Genomic DNA, 21,205 nt, shown 5'->3' with positions numbered 1-21,205 from the left:
GAAGGTAGGAATAAAGATCAGGAGATTTGTTGTTTAGCGGACAGTTAAAGAAAATATGATCAATATTACCAACTTCAGTACCACAGTCGCATATAGGAGAATCTTTCATTTTAAAACTATGTAATTGCTCGGACGAACAAACACGACCTAATCTGAGTCTAATAATAATGCTAGTGTGTCTTTTAGAAAGAGATCTATTTTTGAAAAACCATGGACGGGATGGGATAGATGGCTGAATTTCAGAAAAGAAGCATTTCTTAGCACGGGTCCATCGGGTAGCCCATTTTTTCTTCATGAACTCGAAGGGGATGTTCAGGATATCAGGCGAATATATTTTAAAAAAGGAGTCATCCCCATCAAGAACAGCTTCTTTGGCGGCTATGTCCGCCTTCTCATTACCTACTATGCCCGAGTGACTAGGGATCCAAACAAATACTATCTCTAAGCCAGCAGAATGGCATTCAAAAATTTTGTTTTTTAGTTGACAAATAAGATAGCTACGTGCGAAATTCTTGAAAGGGCGTAACATAATAGACTGAATTGCACTGAGACAGTCAGAAAAAATTACGCATTTTGGCAACTTATGGACAAAGATATATTCTAGAGCTTTTAAGAGGGCCAAGCATTCACCAGAAAATACTGACGCTTCAGGAGGAAGTTTAAATTTTGCTAAGATATCCGAGTTTGATATGAGAAAAGCTGCCCCTACACAACCCTGATCCGATAATTTAGATGCATCAGTAAAAAAGAGCCGATGACCTGAATAGTATGAGTGAACAAACTTAGAGAAAGTCGAATTAGCAGAAGGAGACCCTTTATCTATGCCAATATTAGTTACGACTTTGGGTACATGCGTAAGAGCCTCGAAAGGAACAGAATAAATAGGTAGAGTAGAAGATTTCATAATAGGGGGTTTAAGAGCTGCTATTTTCACTAGACTATTAACCAAATTGGGTTGATCTTTATTACGCCAGTATGCTTTGCTTGACCCATATAATTGAAGAAGACGCAGTTTTGGGAGAAGAGGATGAGAAGATAGTGCAGAGATACCAAATAAAAAGCGGTCTGCAAGAAGTTGCCGTCTTAAATCCAACGGAGGATCCACACATTCAACCTGGATAGCTCTGTTTGGGGAAGGCTTCATGGCACCCGTAACAATTCTGAGAGCCCTCATTTGAATACGTTCTAGCACAGTGAGAGCTGATTTATTACAGGGTTCGAATATAAAAGTACCAAAATCTAAAAGGCTGCGGATTAAAGCGTTATATAACAATTTTTGAGAATATGGGTGGGCTCCCCACCAAGCACCTGATAGGGCCTTAAGAATGTTAATATTCCTTTCGCATTTTTTAGCTATATAAGAAAGATGAGAAGAGCCCACAAATCTCCGATCAAAGAACACTCCAAGAAATTTAACAGAATCTACTAAGGGGATAGGCTCCTCATTAAAAACAAAACGACAGGCTGGAGTAATCAGACTTCTAGAGAACACAATGGCCGAACTTTTAGCTGAAGATAAGGAGAGACCATGCATATTTAACCATGAACCTAATGATACTAAAGCCCCATTAACCATTTCCACAGCACGAAGTGGACTTTTATCTGAGCAGTAGAGGACTACATCATCTGCATATTGTAACAATCTGCAAGCCCAATTTACCGACTTATCAAGGTCAAACGAATAAATATTAAAAAGAATCGGGCTCAGGACTGAGCCCTGAGGTAGGCCTTTCCATGTGTGACGTACAGCCTTAACTTCACCCTGCCATCTCACGTTGATAATTCTGAACATCAGCAAATTACAAATAAAATTGACTACCTTAGGAGAGATATTCAGTTGGGACAATTTATCTCTAAGTACAGATAGAAGAACATTATCATACGCGGATGAGATGTCAAGAAAAACTGCAGCCATAGACTCACCCCTAGAGAATGATAACCGAATGTCAGTAGATAATATACTGTGACTATCAGTGATACTTTTTCCCTTCCTAAAACCAAACTGGAAACGAGGAAGAATACCTCGACTTTCCAAAAACCAATCCAGACGGTTTTTCAACAGATGCTCCATAATCTTACAAAGAGTGGACGAAAGGGCAATAGGGCGGTAAGATGAACCAAGATTGGAGTCCTTGCCGGGTTTAGGAATCGGGATGACAAATTGTTCCTTCCAGGAGTCGGGGACAAGTCCAGAGCTAAAGAAGGTGTTAATAAGATCTAAGTAATAAGAGACAGCCGTCATACTAGATCTGGTTAAAAAGGAATATGAGAGACCATCGGGGCCGGGAGAAGAATCAGAAAGGGAGTCCATGACAAGTTGTAATTCGGAAAGATGAAAAGGAGAAGATAAGAAGTCATCATAATTAGGGAGTTCAGTATTCTTAGATGGAAGTTCAGACCAGTTAGGCACATAAGGAGGAGCCAGTTTATCGGAAAATTCATACAGCCAAGAAGGACAGTTAGAAAAGGACGAGGGCGGAGACGACGAGGAGCAGGCATTTCTGAAAGATTTAATACTGCGCCATACAACTGAAGGATGAGTGGCTGGAGATAAAGATTCGCAGAACTTTGTCCAACCATCTCTTTTTTCGAAAGCAGTATTTTTTTAGTTTTGGCTTGCACCCTTTTTAAGTTCAGATAATTTTCCATGGTCATCTCAGACGAGAAAGCCCTTTCTGCAGATTTTCTATCCTTAACCAGAGAGGTACACTCGGAATCCCACCAGGGAGGAGAAGGGCGACGATTAGAAGAAACATTCTTGAGGGGTATGGCCACTTCAGCTGAATCCAATAAAACCTGGCAAAAAGGTTATAGCAATGTAGACAGTTGGATCGAGAGACAGGCGGCAAAGACTTCATTTTATTTTCTGTAAGAATAGAGAAAAGGGGCCAGTCAGCCATGGCTAACTTAAACTTTTGAAGAGGAGGGGGAGCCGAAGGAGGTTGGAAGCTAGAAGAATAAGTAATAAGCAAAGGAAAGTGGTCACTCCCAAAACTAAAAGGCAGAACATCCCAGGAAAGAAAGAAGACAGGGAAGGTGAACAAATAGAGATGTCAACTGCTGAGGGATTCTGAGACGGAGCGGTGCGTCGAGTAGGACGACCATCGTTTAGAACACACAAATTAAACGAGTCCATAAACTGGAGCATTTTTCGACCTGATGCATTGGTGAGATGAGAACCCCAAAGAGAGTGGTGGCAATTGAAATCACCTAACATAAGATAAGGACCAGGGACATTATCCAAGAGAGACCAAAAGTCATTAATAATAGTAGCAGAGGGGTGAGGAATATATACAGATATTACTGTAAAGTTGAAAATTTTACATGCAACGATATAAAGAGAAGGGTGAGATGGGATGTTAAAGAGGGAGAAGTCAATATCTTTCCGAATCAAAAGGGCACAGCCATCGTGACCTTTTGGATTATCCTGTCTTAGACATACATAATTTGGACAGTTAAAATGAGAATCAGGTTTTAACCAGGTTTCAGAAATAGCTAAACAGACAGGATTGTATTTCCGAATGACATACAGAAGATCAGTCTTGTTACGACTGATGCTCCTGATGTTCCACTGGATAAAATTGACCGCCATTTTCATAAGGCCCACAGACAGGGCCACTGGAAAGGAAGGGAGATAAATCCTTTAAACTACTGGCAACGTTGGACGGTAGAGAGATAGCATTTTGCTGAAGAGTAGATACAAGAGACGAGATCACCGAATAGAGCATAGGTAAAATATGGACCAAAGAAAACAGTTCAGTCGGCGCTGGTGCAACTGGAGAAGAACATTGGCTACTAAATGGACCATTCCTAAACATAACCCCATTAGCAGGTTGAGGAGCATTGTAGTCTGCTACTAAGGCCCTGTGAGATTTCTCATCATACCCATGAGGGTTAGATAGGGCAGGAGTTTTTTTTTGAATTAAAACAGTTTTTTTATAAGACTTCGTTTGAGCAGCTTCATTGTACGGTCTGCGAGCTTTAGGAATCTTTCTATCCGCCTCCTGATAGGATAAACTTTCATCTCCCATTATTCTTTTTATCTGTTGTTGCCTGATGAATTCGGAACAAACCTTGTCCGTAGCACAATGTTTACCTAAGCAGTTAAGGCAGGATGGGACAGCCGAACAGGTACTGCCTTCATGAGGCTGAGCACATTTGGAACAACGAGGACGAGACCGGCATTGCGCCCGAACATGGCCGAAGCGACAACACTTGAAACATTGCACAGTAGGGAAATAATATTGAACCACGTCCAATGCACAGCTGAATAAAAACACTTTGTCCGGGAGAATTTGGCCGTCAAACGTCAGAACTACAGTTTCTGATGGGGCCCATTGAGTGGAATTGTCGGAAGGATTCCTTTTTTTAAAGTTTAATCGTCTCGCCTTTACAACCTTACCACAACCGAAAGGAGTGGAAATTAAATTTGGTAGGTCCTCGTTCGATAAGTCAGTCGGGATGTTACGTGCAATACCCGTTTTGGTGACGTGGTATGAAGGAATGAATTTCTTGCAATTATTACTGGCCAATGAGCACGACAAAAACTGATTAGCCCCGGCAGCGGATAAAAATTCTACACTCAGCCTATTTCTTCCAATTTTTTTAATTCCACCATCCTTCAGGTTAGATATGCCATTTGTGTACAGAAATTGGCCAAATTTCACCGGATGCATGTAGGCACCGGAGTCCGCCTCCGAAGCCTCGCGAGCCACATGCACGATGTATGGACCTTTATCTGAGTCATTGTATAGGTTTCTGGTCTGAAACTGAGGAACAGATCTGTCCGAAGATTTTTTTTCCGAGTTTTCTCTAACAGGCTCACTATCAGAAGAAATTGGGATGTTCGACTGAGCAACTATTTCAGAAGGCGGATGTTGGTCGGTACGAGGAATCTTACATGAATCGTCATGTTCGTCCGAGTTAGAAATGATAGTTTTCATATCCCTTTTTTTAGATCTATGGTCCTTGTTGGTGTGAGTAATGTTAGGAGAGGAGGATGATTTAATTATCTTACCTAACGAAACGACAGCCTGAGTTTCTTCCACCTCCATATGACATGCCGGTGAAGGCGGGTTTACAATAATCCCAAGGATCCCTGGGTCAAACTGATCTGACTCCATTTTGGAGAGAGGAAAGAAGAGGGCAACTGCCTCACATCCGAGAAGTTGCCGTCTTCTCCCGATAACTTAAATAACTACACTATTAACACTAAAACTAATATTATACAATACAATAATAACAAAACACAGACAAAAACAGGTATTACCCTTTAAAAAGACCGCTTTTGGTCAAAAAATCCAAAATTTAGTTTTCCCGCGCGTGCACCACTCGAACGCCCGAAGCAGAAAACTATGGAGAAGTTGGTGGACTACATGGCCGCCAACCCTCTATTTGCAGCGGGGGAGTTTCGGGGCCCACTCGGACCACAACATAATGCGAACGAGTGGGCTCAATTAAAAACAATGCTTGCGGATTTTGGCCCAGACAAGTCTGTGGACCAATGGAAGCACGTAAGTTTACGTATATCGAACAAACCTTTGTGCTTACTTACACACAAGTCCGTCGTTTATTCCCTGCCTAAGCTTTTTTTCACAAAAGTGAATTTTGAACATAAAATTTACCTAATAATATTTTTCAGACGTGGCGTGATTTAAAGAAAAAGGCTCGTGCTGATGGGGGGCGCCTCCGCCTCTCGTTTCAAAGAACGGGGAACGCGGAGGTCGTCCCCAAACTCAGCACCACGACCGAAAAAATACTCGGCGCAATGGGGTCGGAGTGCGCCACGGGCATTGGCGTGGAGCACGAGACGGGGATTGGTACGGCAGGGGTAAGTATCAAAATTTTTAATCGTGATTAATTTGAAATATTTGCATGTAATAGATTTGACTTTATAGGCACTTACAGTACTGGACAAAATTCTTCATACGCCGACATAAAAAAATAAACTTTCTATCATAATTTCTCTACCCTTAAACTTAACATCACTTGTGTTGAAAACTTTTGGCTAATTTCATGGCATACAACTTACAGACAACAATATATCAATGATTGTACAATTATTGTTTTACATGGGTATAAATATAAATATTAGTACTTTTGGCTCTGAACAAATTTGATCATACAGTAATTAAAATACGAATGAAATGCAATGTATTAGTGTGTATGGCTTTCATCTGCTTTAGATATGGCTGCTTGTCTCGGAGGAACATTTTCAGGTACAAACTGAAGGTATTTATCTAACCCAAGCTTTTTCCTGTGTGCCTACTAAAGTAGGCAAAGTGGGTATAATTCAGAATAACATTTGATATTTTCTTTTTTTTCCAAAAACTTCCTTAAATTTTGGCTAGGATTGATAACATGAGACTATGTCAGCCATTGAAGCTACTTAATCCTATGAATCACAAGGAACGCATGAAATAGACATACTAGTATTTTCTTTCAGTCATCTTTTCATATATATTCAGACGGGCGATGGCTGAAAGATAATACCAGTATGTATATCTCATGCGTTTGTTATAATTAATAGGAATGAATAGCTTGAATGGCTAACATAGTCTCATGTAATCAATCCAAGCCAAAATTTAAGGAAGTTTTTGGAAAAATAAAGAAAATATCAAATGTCATTCTGAATTATACCCACTTTGCCTACTTCAGTAGACAAACAGGAAAAAGCTTGGGTTAGATAAATACTTTCAGTTTCTAACATAAAATGTTCCTCCGAGACAATCAGCGGTATCTAAAGCAGATGACAGTCATACACACTACTACATTGCATTTCATTTGTATTTTAATTACTGTATGATCAAATTCGTCCAGAGCCAAAAGTACTGATATTTATATTTATACTCATGTAAAAAAATAATTGTATGATCATTGATATGTTATTGTCTGTATGTTGTACGCCATGAAATTAGTTAAAAGTTTTCCAATACAACTGTGATGTTAAGTTTAAGGGTAAAGAAATTATGATAGAAAGTTTATTTTATATGTCGGTGTATGAAGAATTTTGTCCAGTACTGTATACGCAACTATGGGAACAAATCAAATTATTTTAACAAATATTTTGATTTGTGTTTTTTATGTAGTCACACTACTATATATAAATTAAAAATCGAAATAACAGGTGTGTGTTTGTTTCTTTAATATATGACATCTTATTTCGATTTTTATAGGCACTTAATAATGTGAAATCAATAGTAATATCAATACTGCCTATAATTTCTACAGCGAGTGATGCTGTAAGTACTCTCGTTTCACTGTACAGCGGCATATGATAGGTAATTAACGATTAAATTGGTTGGCAACAACATTTTTATATTTTTAAACTCATAGATAGGTATAGGTACTTCGATATTCAAGTTGGCAGCATGATGTACGGAAGTAAACAGACCGTTTTTATTCGTTTTCCAATTTGAAGCACTAATTTGGCTGCGACTTTTACATTTACTTACTTTATAAGTTATCAAAAATATAAGTACTATGTAAGTTAATCATCATTTTCCCGTGTTAATTAGATTCATACTGGAGAACTGGAGGTAGGAGGTTCGCAAGAACAAGCTGACGCTGAAGCTGTTGTTGTGGCCCCCCTGCTTCCAGCGAGGCTTCCGGTCCGCGCTTCACGTCCAAAGTGTCCAAACCCCGCGCCCATACCGACTGCCCAGCGGCGCACTAAACGCCCTGAACAGCAGCAGCATTCTGCGGCATTTGTGGCTGCCCAAAGGGCCACTAATGCACAACTAATGGTTTGTGCAAAATTATGTTTCCAATATACAATAAAAGAGACCGAAGTAACAATTAAATAGCAATACCTACATATATGCTGTAAGCCGAGGCCGATGCCCGGAACGCAAGAAGGATGATGACCTACATAATATATATTCTGTATCTATCCTATCCATAAATGTAACCACGAAAGTAAAATAATAGATTTCAATCTAGCTTCCTTTACAAATATTTTTCTTTTGCAGGAGATAGCGAGTGAATTACGCTCCGCCTCTAGGCGACAGAGACGTCGCACTATGGGCCCTTTACACCACCTTAAATTTTGATTTAAATTGTATTTTATTAATTAATAAATTGTAATTGTAATAATAAACCTCCAGAAAGTTTTATTCAAATATAATATTGTTATGTATATATTCGATTGGTTTGTTCGCAGCGAATAGTTCAAAATTAAATTAACAAATTATAGATATAAAATAAGATGAGACATTTTCAATTTTGTTTCAAACTGTTTCGTCTTATTGTTTCGTAAATGCCTAGTCCTCATCGTTTTAGACGATGGCGACCCTAAATAAACTTTCCAGGCGTTTTCTAGCATATACTCTAATGTGGATGGCCAGGCCGAACTTGCTTTTAAACACTCATTGGAGCATGTGGCAATAAAGTTGGCCAGCGAGTTGCAAATGTGTACGTTGGCTCTGATATTTCTTTCCATAGATAGCGCTCAACGTCTAAGATTCTGAGGCAGTTATCCTCAAACTCCGTCAAATTCGTATGCGAAACGCTTACGTAAATCTAGGACTCGAATATTTTATGATGATGCGATATTTTAACAAAGTACGTTTTTCTATTGATAGAGTAAGTACATAGCTAGAGGTTGTATTAACGTAGTTTAGAGGAACAAAGTCAAAAACACGCATAGCATTGGTAGTAGATAGGTACGTCAAGCACTACGTCAGTAATTATGAATTGAAACAATAATATAAAAATATATAAAAATATAATTCGAAATGTCAATTAAAGTAAGTATTAATGATTTGTCCCCGTTTTAGCACGGCAGCCTGATATAAGGCCGCCTGAGGTATAGGCTCCGGCCTGTGGTGGTCGACGGGTAACTCTGCATCGACTTCGCCCATTTCCACCCTAGAAATAATACATTTAAAGTGAATGTAAATTGATTCAATTAATGAAAGAGAACTTTCTCTTATTTTTGTAAGTTATCTTAAAATTTGAAATTGCTGTGTTTCTACATCTATCACTCCACAAATACATCGCTACATTGCTTTGAACTTATTGCTTTCCAACTATTGGGTCACTGCGATTCCTATAGGAAAACCGCTATCGAGCAATGGCCATTGAACAGAGTCGAAGAGACAGCAAACCACGCACCCATCACCCAGGCAGCCTATTCAGATCGAATATGGTTCGCAAAATTTCGTTTCAATTTCTATGTATTACCTAAAGTGTTTCATAATATTATAGATCGTGCAGCAAGCATAAATAAGCCGGCACGATTTTTCAGGGCTATAGTGGAGGGAGCGGTCCAAACCAAGGCATCGCAGTGTCCCTTTTAAATAGCCGTTGGTCCGCTCGATGGTGTTGCGGACACTGCAGTGCCATGTCGTGTAGCGCTCCTCCGCAGACCCCGGCGCAGCGTGGAGTATTGGAGTCATAAGCCATGGCTCCAATCCATAACCTGAATCTCCTGAAATTATGCAATCATATTAAATAGGTACTTACTGAATAAGCATACTTTTATATAATCTTAACACATAAATACAACATACAAACTCCGCAAGTAAGGTCACAAGTGCGCTTTTACAGGTCAATAGGCACAATACATGAAATATATGTTTACATTACATGAAAAATATTCAGATATAAATACAACAGCCAAATCAGCCAATACCGGTAAACTTTACATTTATAATAATCTTCAAATAAAAAAATGGAGATGTACCTATTGTCTCTGTAGTTAATAACAAAAATAAAATTAGGGATGTAAAAGGTCCCCGATGTAATAATACTAAAACGAATAAGATTTGGAGGTGGCAAGTCTCTCCAATTGTCCCCAACAGTCCATATAATAAACTTACCCAGCAGGTAATAAGACCCGATTCTTAGGTCGTACAAACGGCGCATTTCATTTTTAACCACAGAATGGTTAAAAATAAATTGGTCATGGACCTTCCCGGGTACTGCGCATTTACGTGCAGCAGCCTGCAGTTTACATCAGCAATCTAAAATTTAAAAGCTTGTTACGATATGTATTTTATAAAATTATAACTAACTATACCTACCTAATAGTAATGTTTATGGCTCATAAATATTGAAAATGTTACGGCTCGAGTGACACACAATGTTTTTCATCACACTGCAATACAATCTTAAAGTTGCGAGGGTTTCACGTTTTGTTACCAAGTGAAATACAGATTTTTTACCACACCAACTCGACGAAATATTTATGGTTGTAAATTATCATTCAGTTCTACTAGCGACCTTAGAACACCAAGTTAAAATTTGTATGAAATTACTTTGCTGTCTTGTGTATAAAATTCTACTTTCTCATTCGTTATTAAAGTAGGTATCAAGAGAACCTTAACAAGTCGAAATAGTTATTTGTTATACAAGGGGGCAAAGTTGTATTTTAACGCCGAGTGTGGAATTGAAAAACGAGCAAGTGAAAGGATTCTATAGTTGAAGACGAGCGAAGCGAGTGGTTCGAGAATAGAATCCTGAACTGGCGAGTTTTTTAACACACGAGAAGTAAAATACATTTGCACCCGAGTGTAACACAAAACTTTTCCCCTCACTAATATAGCGAGGAAACTACAACGCAAAAACTGCGTTTATCACTGCTTCCAGTAGTTTCACAGGTGGTAAATCATCTTTATTACTAGATTCAACTACTTTTATCAATTTTAAAGCAGTTAATTTGACTTTATTCAAGGTCAAACTACTTTACTCACTAGTGAATAAAATGCGTTTTTACTCACTGGTATTAAAGGACAAAACACGTGTTTCCGAGCTAGTGAGGGGAAAAAGCTTTTTCTGTAGGAGTTTAACACCCGCTATGCCTGCATGCAATCGTTGAGCAAGTGTGATGAAAATATAACGCACATTGTACTCGTACGTCGAATACTAGACATTTTTATCTAGTTGGTTATTTTTGACAAGCAACTCACCAACTGCACGTTGATTGTATGCTTTCCTTTGCGGTTGATGTACTGCAGGCCGTGCGGACGCGGAGGGGGAAAGATGGAGACGTGCGTGCAGTCCAGCGTTCCCAGAAGATCTGGTAAGCCATATTTCGCTTCAAATGCTGCCGCGACGTCTCTTCTTTCCCTCTCGTTACCCGGGAACGTAATCCATTTGGGTTTGAGGCTGAAAACAAATTGGTTTCAATTAAGCCTATGCAAATTTTAAAATTCATATTTACACCTATACAAGATTTTAATAATAAATTTTACTTAAAGATATATTGGGGACATTGTGAAATTTTATATTTAAATGTTTTATCATACCTTCTATTTATAGCGGCTATCACCTGGGTCAGGTATTTAGAGGCCGTTCTCTGTGCAACGCACAGCGTATGGTCTTGTCCAACCTCTCGCTGATAGCTCCCACCGGCCATAAATTTGACCGCTACCAGCACCTACGGTGGTTGAAATTGCTATGAGAATTATATACTCGTACTTTATTATGAATGAATCAAATTTATAATGTGTCCGTAGTAACAGTCTCGTAGCTATATTATAAGCAAGTATACCAAACATACCTTTATGTGGACAGGGAGTCCATGCGACTGTCGGGGAGCCAACGCACCTTCCAACTCCCGGCACAAGTACAAAGCCATGGGCTTGTTCATTCGGTAATTATGAAAGAACTCTTGTGCCGGGAGCTCGAAGGGGTTAGCTAAATCCCTCAGACGAGTCCGTTGTATTCTCCTTGCCCGCCTTTCTTCATTAAGGATGAAAAACAAAGCCATTCTGAAAATATATACTTAACTAAAGTTTTTCAACATTTTTCGGTTTATTTTTAAAAATTTGTTGTAAATAAATATTATTTATATAAATATAACAATTTTTAACTTACTTTTTCACAATATTGAGCTATTTTGCGTACGAAAATTATTCTCATTTCCATAAGTCGCGGTCTTCAAGTCGCATAGACTTCGTCTCGCCGTCTGACATAAAGCGCGAGAACATTTTGTATCAAATTTAGGCAGTTATGCTACGAATTACGTTCAAAGTCGCGATCGGTTGTCATTTATTGACAGTGATGTTTGACCGCGACATTGTCGCGGCTCTCACGCGCAAGTTGTGCTGCAACCCCGCCACAAGGCATGAAGTCGCGCCGATCTGTCACTTCTCGCGGCTGTCGCGGCAAGTTATGCTAGAGGTGCAGGTCGTGAGCGGAGCGGGACGTGCGCGGGGGGGGTCCGTCGCGCCGACATTCGGGCATTGTCAGTGTGTGCCTCACCGCGCAGCCAGCGCGCGTGTCACGCGCGCCTACCGCGGCGCTAGCGACCCGCGCCCGTCCCGCTCCCGTCCCGCTTTGCGGTGTGTGGCAGCCTTAAATGGATGTTGTTGTTTTATCGCTAATATCCGTAAGTAACCCCCATTGTTTCTGTACAAATGTAGCAATTAGTTCGTTTTATAAAAAACCCGGCCAGTTACGATTCGGACTCGACCGCCTAGGGTTCTGTACAAATACTTTCACTTATTTATTTTTATTGATTTTTCCTGTTAAAGCAAGAAAGAACACAGTATTTGATTTTTTTTTTCACTACCTAAAGCGGATGATGATTTTTGTAAATAGGTTAACTCAATACCTTCACGCCTTCCAGATTTAAGGTCTTGGCAGATAGATGGACGGACGAATCGACAAAAAAAGGTACAGCACCTTAAAACACACTGGCCCTGTGTAAAGTTTATTAGTGATTACTTACTAAAAAATGTGCTTTGTTCCTTGATATCCACCTATCAAATCAGTATATTAGAAATAAATCACATTAGTTGTTCATACATACCTATCCGACAAGTTAATAGGGTGAACGGTTTTACATTGTGGTGGTTGTATATGCAAATACGTCTATAGGTATAAATAAACGGTCGTTAAATCCGAATTACTCCAAGTGGCTTCAGTCCAAATGCATTAGTTCATCAGTCACATCATACCTACCTGAAAATTTTACTTATTACCGGAAACAAATTTACAGATCAAATATTACTTGTATTTACTTGTATTTTATTGGCATTTTATGAGATGATATGACTTGACGAACAATCATCAACAAATTGGATTAAAAAATCATAAGTATATGTAGTACAAGCAAGGTAGGTCCCCGAAATGCCATCGTGCTAATTGGTGTGAGTAATACAACGAGTACCTAATTGTTAATTAATTAAATTATGACTTAACAACGTATTAGACCTTGATACTGTTAGGTATTAATATCTTGCACTTGTATTATATCAACATAGGTACCGTACCTATTTAAAACTATTATGGCAACTAGGGTTAAAATAATAAAACAGAAACATGAAATCCACGCGTTATGTACACGTGGTACATTTTCCTGGTATCAACAAACCAAGACGACAACAACGTACAAGGTGCTATCTGCATTTTTTTCTTGTAGCAGATAGCACCTTGTACGTTGGTGGGTAAGGTGCAATTTTCTGGAAAAAAAAGTTGCAGATTGTACCGTATACGTTGTTGTCGTTGCAATAGCAGTGATCATGATAAGTAAACGCGAACAGTTTTGCCTTTGCCTTATACATACCAAAGAAACCACAATACGTAAAGTCTAGTAAATCTTTCCAGGAAAAAAAAATCCGTTGTTGTATGAAGACATTTATACATAATTATTAACATTTTTAATCCTAACTTTTTTTGTTTCAGTATATAGAACAAAATGGCAGAAAAAGGATCCTTAAAACTTGAGAATGGAAATGGAATTGCCAGTGTTGCAGGCAGCACTGTGAAGTTAAAACGGGAACTAGGACTATTTTCAGCAGTTAATTTAATATTAGGGGTCATGATCGGTTCAGGAATATTTGTATCTCCAGCGTCAGCATTGAAAGAGTCAGGCTCAGTTGCATTGTGCCTAATTATCTGGACGGTGTCCGGAATTATATCTTTATTAGGTAAGAAAAGATATTTCGTCAAAACATGACCTCATAAATGTGGCAAATTAAAAAAAACATTTCATTGTAAATAAATAAAAAAAAAAATTGGTTGTCTGTAAAGTCAGTTTACGGACGGTAATTTAACGTGATAACGTCAAACATTACAGTAGTATAGACAGGGGCGGTCAGAGTATAGCAAAAGGGGCCCGATTCTGGGACTTTTTTCACGGTTTTTTCACGGTTCTTATTTGAAAGAATGCATTAAAATATGCATCTTTTATAAATTAAAGTTTTTTTAAAAACCTACTAATTTAGGAGTTAGAGTGGTGCAAAGTTGCAAAATTTTCCCGTAGCATTACTAAGGGGCTCCTATTCTGTGCAGTTTGGCCTTCGGCCGTTTGAAGATACCTAACGAACCTGTCATTTTGTATCCTAGACCGTTTGCGAGACACGCGTTAATTTTATTAAAGTGCTAGTGCCATTTACTAATCTTAGAACCCTAATATCTCAGTAAATATTAATGGAAAAGAAAAAGTTTATATAACAAAACATCCTTATTTAAACGTGTTCTATATGATTTATCAATATTAACATAGGTTATATTGGTAAAAAAAATCATCGTAAATTTTTTAAGTCTCTTGCGCCTTAGTAAATACTATGGGAAAATTCGCAACTTCGTACTGCTCTAACTCCTAAATAAGTAGGTTTTTCAAGCAACTTCATTCTATAAAAGATGCTTATTTTAATGCAATCTTTCATGTTTTTAAATTACAAACACTCAAAAATAATAAATGAAAATTTTTAACAAAAATTTTCTAAGTCCTAAAATCGGGCCCCTTTTGCTTATACCCCAACCGTCCATACACAAACCACTTGCTCTTGCTTGGTGGCCTTGAGGAACGGGACAATGACGTCATCTTTTTCGTGCCTGCAGCCCGTAGTAACGAGTTATTAGACGTTATCACGTCAAAAACATGTCATAGTTTTCTGAGTTGATGTAATTGCTATAATAATAATATTTTTATTCCTTTTTGTTTTCAGGAGCATTATCATTCGCAGAATTAGGAACGGTAGTTAACAAATCCGGTGCAGAGTATGCATACTTCCAAGAAGCATTTAGCAAATGTCATAAATTTTGGGGGCCTCTCCCAGCATTTACTTGCGCATGGATATATGTCATGATTTTAAGACCAGCAGAAGTTGCAATTATTGTTATGACATTTGCTGCGTACGCCATTCAACCATTTTCAATTGATATACCGGCTGAAAGTCGAGCTCAAGCCATTAAGCTGGCATCCCTGTCAGCTTTATGTAAGTATTTCAATTTAATTTATATTCTAATTACTATACATATAATAATAGCCACCTTCATTCCACGAAACAGTACTTTACGATACAAGTGCGGAAAAAAGGAAGTTCGAAACGAGTGGCGATAAATTAAAACACGACCGAAGGGATTGTTGTTGATTGAACGACGTTTTTCAGTACAGATGGCCCTCCGAAGTTTCGACCTGACAAGAAATGAACCACTTCTCGCACTAGTGCGTAAAAAAAGCACCATCTGTACTGAAAATATTATCTAATAATGGTGCAGTCGGGTATTTAATCATGCGATTGGTAGACAGCGTAGGTAATTAAGACTTTTTACAAATATTTTTATTTGCCTGGTTCGAAAATATTCCTTAAAACTATATCCTTTATGTATACAAAAAAAATCGATTCCTAAAAACTATCGATTATTTTTCTTACCCACTATATCTCCACATCACTAGTACTGTCAATGTCAACTGTCAACATTCAAACGCGAACCGACGCTACGCCACCGAACGACTTCTCGTCGCAACTTAGCTTTGTGTTAAAATAATCTATTACGCTGGTATTAAACATTGAGTAATTATTACTTCGTATAGAGGAGCTATAGCAAACAACGAACGTGTCACAGCCTGTAAGCTGAAGGCGGGGTGAGGGGGCGGGGTGTGAACCAATGGCCTGCTTCCGTAACGTCGCAAGCGCTACGATTTAACTCGGCGCTTACGACCTTTCGGTCGCGATGATGAGCTCTGCATAGAGTGCATAGATTAGAAGTCGTAGTATAGAAGTGACATGGGTTTACATGGTCAATTTTTTAATTCATGACTCTCAATTTAGCGTGAGCTGTTAACAAAAAACATAAAACGCTGTTAGTTTTGTAACGACAATCAAGCTTGAAATCTGTATTTAAAACTAAACTTTTTCACGTTCTGAATTTAGATTATAGCTTAGTATAATTTAGATAATTAAAACAAACACGATGTTTTTATTGAAATTCCATGCTTAATTATCGTTGCAAAACTGGCAGTGATTTAACTTTTTTTTTACAACTCTGTGAGTACCAATTTTTTAAATGCCCACATAGAAAGCTGCATACGGACTGAGCGTACATGTGTACACGTAGCCGCAACTGGATATTAGCTATTTATGTGACATTTGCATAATGGTAGGCATTAAAACATGAGTGTTGTTTTTGTTGTGTTAATAAGATAACATGAGTGTTTTAATGCCTATATAATATAGTCCCATACATATAAGAGGAAGCCTGAAAGTTGCACCGATAGTAGAAAAAGTAAGAGCTAATCGTCTGGCATGGTATGGGCATGTGATGCGAAGGGATGAAAGTCATGTGACGAGAAAGGCATTGCGAATGAGTGTGGAAGGAAGTTACGGGAGAGGAAAACCGAGGAAAAGGTGGATGGATTGCGTGAGAGATGATATGAAGCGAAAGCAAGTGAATGATGAAATGACGGATGATAGGGAGGTATGGAAGCGGAAGACATGCTGCGCCGACCCCAAATAAATGGGATAAGGGCAGGCGAATGATGAATATAGTCCCATACATAACTTTATCTACATCCATGTATGTATGGGCGCGGGTTTATCGTCCCATAGAAAATTTGAATTTCACGCGTTTTTATACTCTCATAATTTGCTTGACCGTCTACCTACCCAAATTTATTCAGGCAGGTTAGGTGCCTACTGCACTTACATTTACATACTAACATGAAATTCGACACTCGTATTGAGAATCTGTTAGACCGACATGTCGGAAAACTGTGAAATTCTGACAATAATAATTAAATAACCTTTTTTGCGTCGATAAATATATATAATTTAACGTATGATAGGAAACTTGAACTAACTTGCGATATTGTCACGTCTGCTTTTGTTGCATTTTTTACTCTTTGGTTTCAACGAAACATGGCCGCCGCAACATGGCGCTTCGGCATGAGTTTATATTGATACATTTTTAAAAAAGTAAGCGTGTTTAAACAAAAATGCAGTAAACCTACGTATGAAAAGTCACTCCTTGGCTTTTGTTAGATTTTCCTGAGCAGTTTGTACAGTACCTCACTACACATGACGGCATTATTTAGACGAAATATTTTTCATTGCGATACGTCAATCTACCACAGCCGTTCGGCACAGACTAAGCGCGGTTGTGCCGATCGGCTCTAAGTGTTGTTACACAAAATCAAGTTGACGTGCCCTCTCTAGTTAACATAATTACTCAAAGGTATTAAACGTGTTTTGTGCGAATTCCAAGAATCCTATATTACTCATTTTGAATTGGTTACATTACAAAGTAAGTTACAGTTTACTTTTATTTGAAATGCCTTTTATAACTTTATGTTATTATTTTTTGTTATGCTTTGTCTACTATGTTTATAATATCTTACAGAATGTCTAACGAGACCAACGAACAGACGTGTCAACTATTGAGCAATGAAATAAAAGCGTTACAATCACAATGCAAAGAGTTATGTTACATTATAGACAACAACGAACCTCTGGACATAAGGACAATCAATTCCCACAATGTTAACGAAAAGATGTTGTGTAGCATTGAAAGTCTGGCTAAGCACATCCAGAACGAAGAAACGCCAATTATTACTGATAGTAATGTGAACACTAGCACATTTTTGACTGAACTTAAAGACAAAATAATACAAGTGGAAGAGCTTACAGCATTTACTGCTGGCGCAGTCCAAGACGTTTACAATGAAAATAACAGGTGAGTTTCTGGATACATAATTAGGACTTTTTAAATTAAGATTACGTTAATTTGGTGTACCCAATTTCAGTGGATGTTTTGAAAAAGATGATGAAACATTAAATAAATTAAACAAATTAGTACAATAGTGGTGATTGTGTGCTTATTAAAACAATTGTAGGCTGCCTAATTACATTAATTTAGATTGTGTATTGTTTATCCGTCATATAACACAGCTGTTGAATTATTGAAACATTTTTTTAGATTGAAAGCAAGTATCAAGATAGTCCAAGAAGCCAAGTCGCGGCCATGGGCAGGAAGGCGCGCTGTGCAGCCCGACCATCTGCAGCACGCCAAGCAACGCTTCCGCACCATGAAGACAGAGCTGCATGGTCTCATACATTCACTCTTCCCTGGGGCTTCTGATGCCATTATGGGAGTTTTAGCAGTATGATTAACTTTATATTAGCATATTTATTTATTTTATTTGAACAAACAAAGACTTCTACCATGAAGATCAAACAGCTTTGTGGAATGAGAAATGTAACAAAGGTACATGTTCCCAAAACTTAGCTTATTCTGGCAGTGTATGACAGGGCGTACAACATATTTGAATCTCTTTTTTGTTTCATATTTTTCGTAGCAATATTTAGTACTATTTAGTGCCAAAGAGTTGAATCCACAACCACAAGCTTTGTGCCAAATTAAGCATTAAACTTGTCAAAAACAATACATATATAAGTTCTAGCACTTTTAGCTATACGAAACATTTTCTTTCTTTCAGGAACTGATGAAAGAAAAAATGGATCAGACTTCCAGTGGCTACATCCAGGTGACTCCAGAGAACTATAATCTGATGGAATTGCTTAAAGACAAGAACATTACATCTGCCAACCCATACAACAAAATGGAGGTCAAATTAGCTTTTTAGACTTTTGAGTATAGGTAGATTATATTCTTGATTTCATGATTATGACAAGGGTTCCCAAACATATTTAGTCTGCTGTAAACAATAAAAAAATAGCATGCTAACCTTGTCTGGGTTAGCTTGCTATATGTTTTTTATTGTTTACAGCTCCAGCTGGGTTATTTCACCCTTTTGCTGACAATATGACGCAGGCATAGGACTGTCAGTGATTATATGAAGGCACTTGCCCTATGTGTAGGGTAGGGACTAATTGACTGACTTATATAATAATAAAATAATTGACAGACTTATATAATAAAGTCAGTCAATTAGTCCCTACCCTACACATAGGGCAAGTGCCTTCATATAATCACTGACAGTCCTATGCCTGCGTCATATTGTCAGCAAAAGGGTGAAATAACCCAGCTGGAGCTGTAAACAATAAAAAACATATAGCAAGCTAACCCAGACAAGGTTAGCATGCTATTTTTTTATTGTTTACAGCAGACTAAATATGTTTAGTTATTAAATAAACTACAATTGTCTCATAGTTATATACTCTGAATAATGTTTTATTATAACAGTAATAAAAGGCCTCGAAAGCACATTTTTGTTTTATTTACGTTTTTTTTTGCTTAGGCGCCCTTGATTCTGGATTCCTAGGCTAGGCCGTCGTCTCTGTTGGCCACATAGTCTTTTTTGTTAACACATTGGCTACCAAAAATGTCTCACTACGTCAGAAACTGGTCGTAATTTATCATCGACCGCTTGTACAGCGAGAACCCGCCCAGCGGGTACTCCAGCATCTGAAAAAAATTTACGAGTGCCCACCAGGCGGGTTCTTGGTTGCGAAAGTGTTAAATAAAAAAAAACTTTAAAAAAATTGTTATTTTAAGTTACATGTCTGTCTTTCAGTCACAAGTTTACATAGGTATGTGTATTGTGTACCTACCAAATTTCAAGTTGGTTTAGTCGTTTAGGAGAAAATTGGCTGTGGCAGACGCACGAGTGATTCTATAAGGGTCCCGTTTTTCCATTTTGAGGTACGGAACCCTAAAAATTAATTCATAGACGATAAATGTTATATAACCTCTGACTTCAAATGACTCCTCGGTACCTACAAATGTAGTGCGAAAAGGGTTTCCTTCGTATTTTTCCGGAAACGTTCGTATTTGTCATGCTATTTCAGTCAATGTCAGTACATCTTGTACTGAGACTGATTGAAATAGCACGACACGTTCGTACGTTTCCGCAACAATACTAACGGCTCAGCCACGACATTGGTCTAAGCGCGACAGCGGTGAGCGGCGGCCATACATTGGAGCGAGACACAGCGATGGGACTTTTCATTCGCACGTATGGCTGCCGCTCACCGCTGTCGCGCTTAGACCAATGTCGTGGCTGGGCCGTAAGGCAAATCTTTTCGTACTACATCTGCATCGTGTTACTGTTACATAACAGTGTGATGATTGATAAAGTAAGAATGTTTCAGTTGTGATGACGTACATCAACATAACGAGTGTGAAGCTGTTCGTGAAGGTGCAGAATGTGTTCGGAGTGTGTAAGGTGTTCGCATGCCTCGTCGTCATAGGAGGCGGGATATATGAGATAGCTAGAGGTAAGAAGGTACCACTTTTTTTTAACCAAGAAAATTTATTATTACTCAGAACATACTAGTCAGACTACAGACAGATTTATGATGGAGATGCTGGGATCTGACCACACACAGCGGCCGTTAGAATTAATATGACACCACCATACAATTTATAATGGAAAAGCACCCGTATGCACGTAGCGAATACGTGGCATGACATCTCCATCTTAGAGTACTTATGCTTATTGCAAATTAAGATCTCTTACCAAAGATCCTGTTCAAATTTCTGATAGAAAGTACCTTATTACTCTTAAAGCACACGGGACTCTTCCCATTTCTCAAAGCTGAAAGTTACAAGCGGAAGTCTCACTCACGGACACGGGTTTAGAGGCCACAATAACTTTGTTATTTCATAGTTAAGCTATGACGTGTCCAGTACAAAATGAGCTAGAAGTGGATCAACAATTAAAGTCCGTGACCGTACTTACCCGCTTTTACTTTTTTTTACAGGCAACACCGCGAACCTCAACAAAGGTTTCGAAGGCAGCACGACCAACCCGGGCGGGATAGCGCTCGCTCTGTATTCGGGTTTGTGGGCCTATGACGGTTGGAACAGCGTCACCGTCGTTACGGAGGAGATCATCAACCCTGCTGTGTAGGTTTACTCTGTATTTATAAATTTAACACTTTCGTAACCGAGCACCTAGCTGGCAGGCAAGTATGGCCGCGCGATAAATGATAAAACATCAGGCCGTCCCTATCGCAGTAGACGTAAATTCGATAGGGTCATGCTTTGCTTTGCCTGTCTGGTTTGCACT

General features: G+C 38.6%; 4 protein-coding genes across 4 annotated transcripts in view; 3 read left to right on the top strand and 1 right to left on the bottom strand.

Annotated features, from left to right (window-relative positions):
* LOC125232532 (b(0,+)-type amino acid transporter 1-like) overlaps positions 1-21,205 on the top strand; it is a 39,362-nt gene that overhangs the window by 15,227 nt on the left and 2,930 nt on the right. The window contains exons 2-5 of the mRNA XM_048138237.1: positions 13,633-13,877; positions 14,901-15,170; positions 20,286-20,411; positions 20,898-21,042. Of these exons, the coding sequence (XP_047994194.1) occupies positions 13,646-13,877; positions 14,901-15,170; positions 20,286-20,411; positions 20,898-21,042 (773 nt within the window). The 5' untranslated portion in view covers positions 13,633-13,645. The remainder of the gene's footprint in view (positions 1-13,632; positions 13,878-14,900; positions 15,171-20,285; positions 20,412-20,897; positions 21,043-21,205) is intronic.
* LOC125232534 lies at positions 5,370-8,099 on the top strand. Its single transcript, XM_048138239.1, has 4 exons — positions 5,370-5,513; positions 5,642-5,830; positions 7,518-7,745; positions 7,971-8,099. The coding sequence occupies exons 1-4, from the start codon at positions 5,376-5,378 to the stop codon at positions 8,049-8,051; spliced, it is 636 nt and encodes a 211-aa protein (XP_047994196.1). The 5' UTR covers positions 5,370-5,375; the 3' UTR covers positions 8,052-8,099.
* Positions 8,739-11,624, bottom strand: LOC125232711 (putative nuclease HARBI1). Its single transcript, XM_048138471.1, has 6 exons — positions 11,504-11,624; positions 11,250-11,380; positions 10,911-11,109; positions 9,913-9,965; positions 9,275-9,430; positions 8,739-8,868 (listed from the first exon to the last, which is right to left on the bottom strand). Exons 1-6 carry the CDS (start codon positions 11,591-11,593, stop codon positions 8,739-8,741), a joined length of 759 nt encoding a protein of 252 aa, XP_047994428.1. The 5' UTR covers positions 11,594-11,624.
* On the top strand, positions 15,552-19,064 carry LOC125232533. The gene is made up of 5 exons (XM_048138238.1): positions 15,552-15,735; positions 17,410-17,478; positions 17,575-17,907; positions 18,151-18,334; positions 18,671-19,064. The coding sequence occupies exons 3-5, from the start codon at positions 17,576-17,578 to the stop codon at positions 18,815-18,817; spliced, it is 663 nt and encodes a 220-aa protein (XP_047994195.1). The 5' UTR covers positions 15,552-15,735; positions 17,410-17,478; position 17,575; the 3' UTR covers positions 18,818-19,064.

The sequence above is a fragment of the Leguminivora glycinivorella genome, chromosome 13, assembly GCF_023078275.1.
Source record: "Leguminivora glycinivorella isolate SPB_JAAS2020 chromosome 13, LegGlyc_1.1, whole genome shotgun sequence".
NCBI classification, from domain to species: domain Eukaryota; kingdom Metazoa; phylum Arthropoda; class Insecta; order Lepidoptera; family Tortricidae; genus Leguminivora; species Leguminivora glycinivorella.
This window is presented reverse-complemented; position numbering and strand designations above follow the sequence as displayed.

Coding starts and splice junctions, on each gene's coding strand:
- LOC125232534 (XM_048138239.1), top strand. CDS start 5,376: ATGGCCGCCAACCCTCTATTTGCAGCGGGGGAGTTTCGGGGCCCACTC. Junction 5,514..5,641: donor CTGTGGACCAATGGAAGCAC/GTAAGTTTACGT, acceptor AATATTTTTCAG/ACGTGGCGTGATTTAAAGAA. Junction 5,831..7,517: donor CGGGGATTGGTACGGCAGGG/GTAAGTATCAAA, acceptor CGTGTTAATTAG/ATTCATACTGGAGAACTGGA.
- LOC125232711 (XM_048138471.1), bottom strand. CDS start 11,593: ATGAACAAGCCCATGGCTTTGTACTTGTGCCGGGAGTTGGAAGGTGCG. Junction 11,381..11,503: donor GACTCCCTGTCCACATAAAG/GTATGTTTGGTA, acceptor CAACCACCGTAG/GTGCTGGTAGCGGTCAAATT. Junction 9,966..10,910: donor ATACAATCAACGTGCAGTTG/GTGAGTTGCTTG, acceptor TTTAAATTTTAG/ATTGCTGATGTAAACTGCAG.
- LOC125232533 (XM_048138238.1), top strand. CDS start 17,576: ATGTCTAACGAGACCAACGAACAGACGTGTCAACTATTGAGCAATGAA. Junction 17,908..18,150: donor GTTTACAATGAAAATAACAG/GTGAGTTTCTGG, acceptor ACATTTTTTTAG/ATTGAAAGCAAGTATCAAGA. Junction 18,335..18,670: donor CCATTATGGGAGTTTTAGCA/GTATGATTAACT, acceptor TCTTTCTTTCAG/GAACTGATGAAAGAAAAAAT.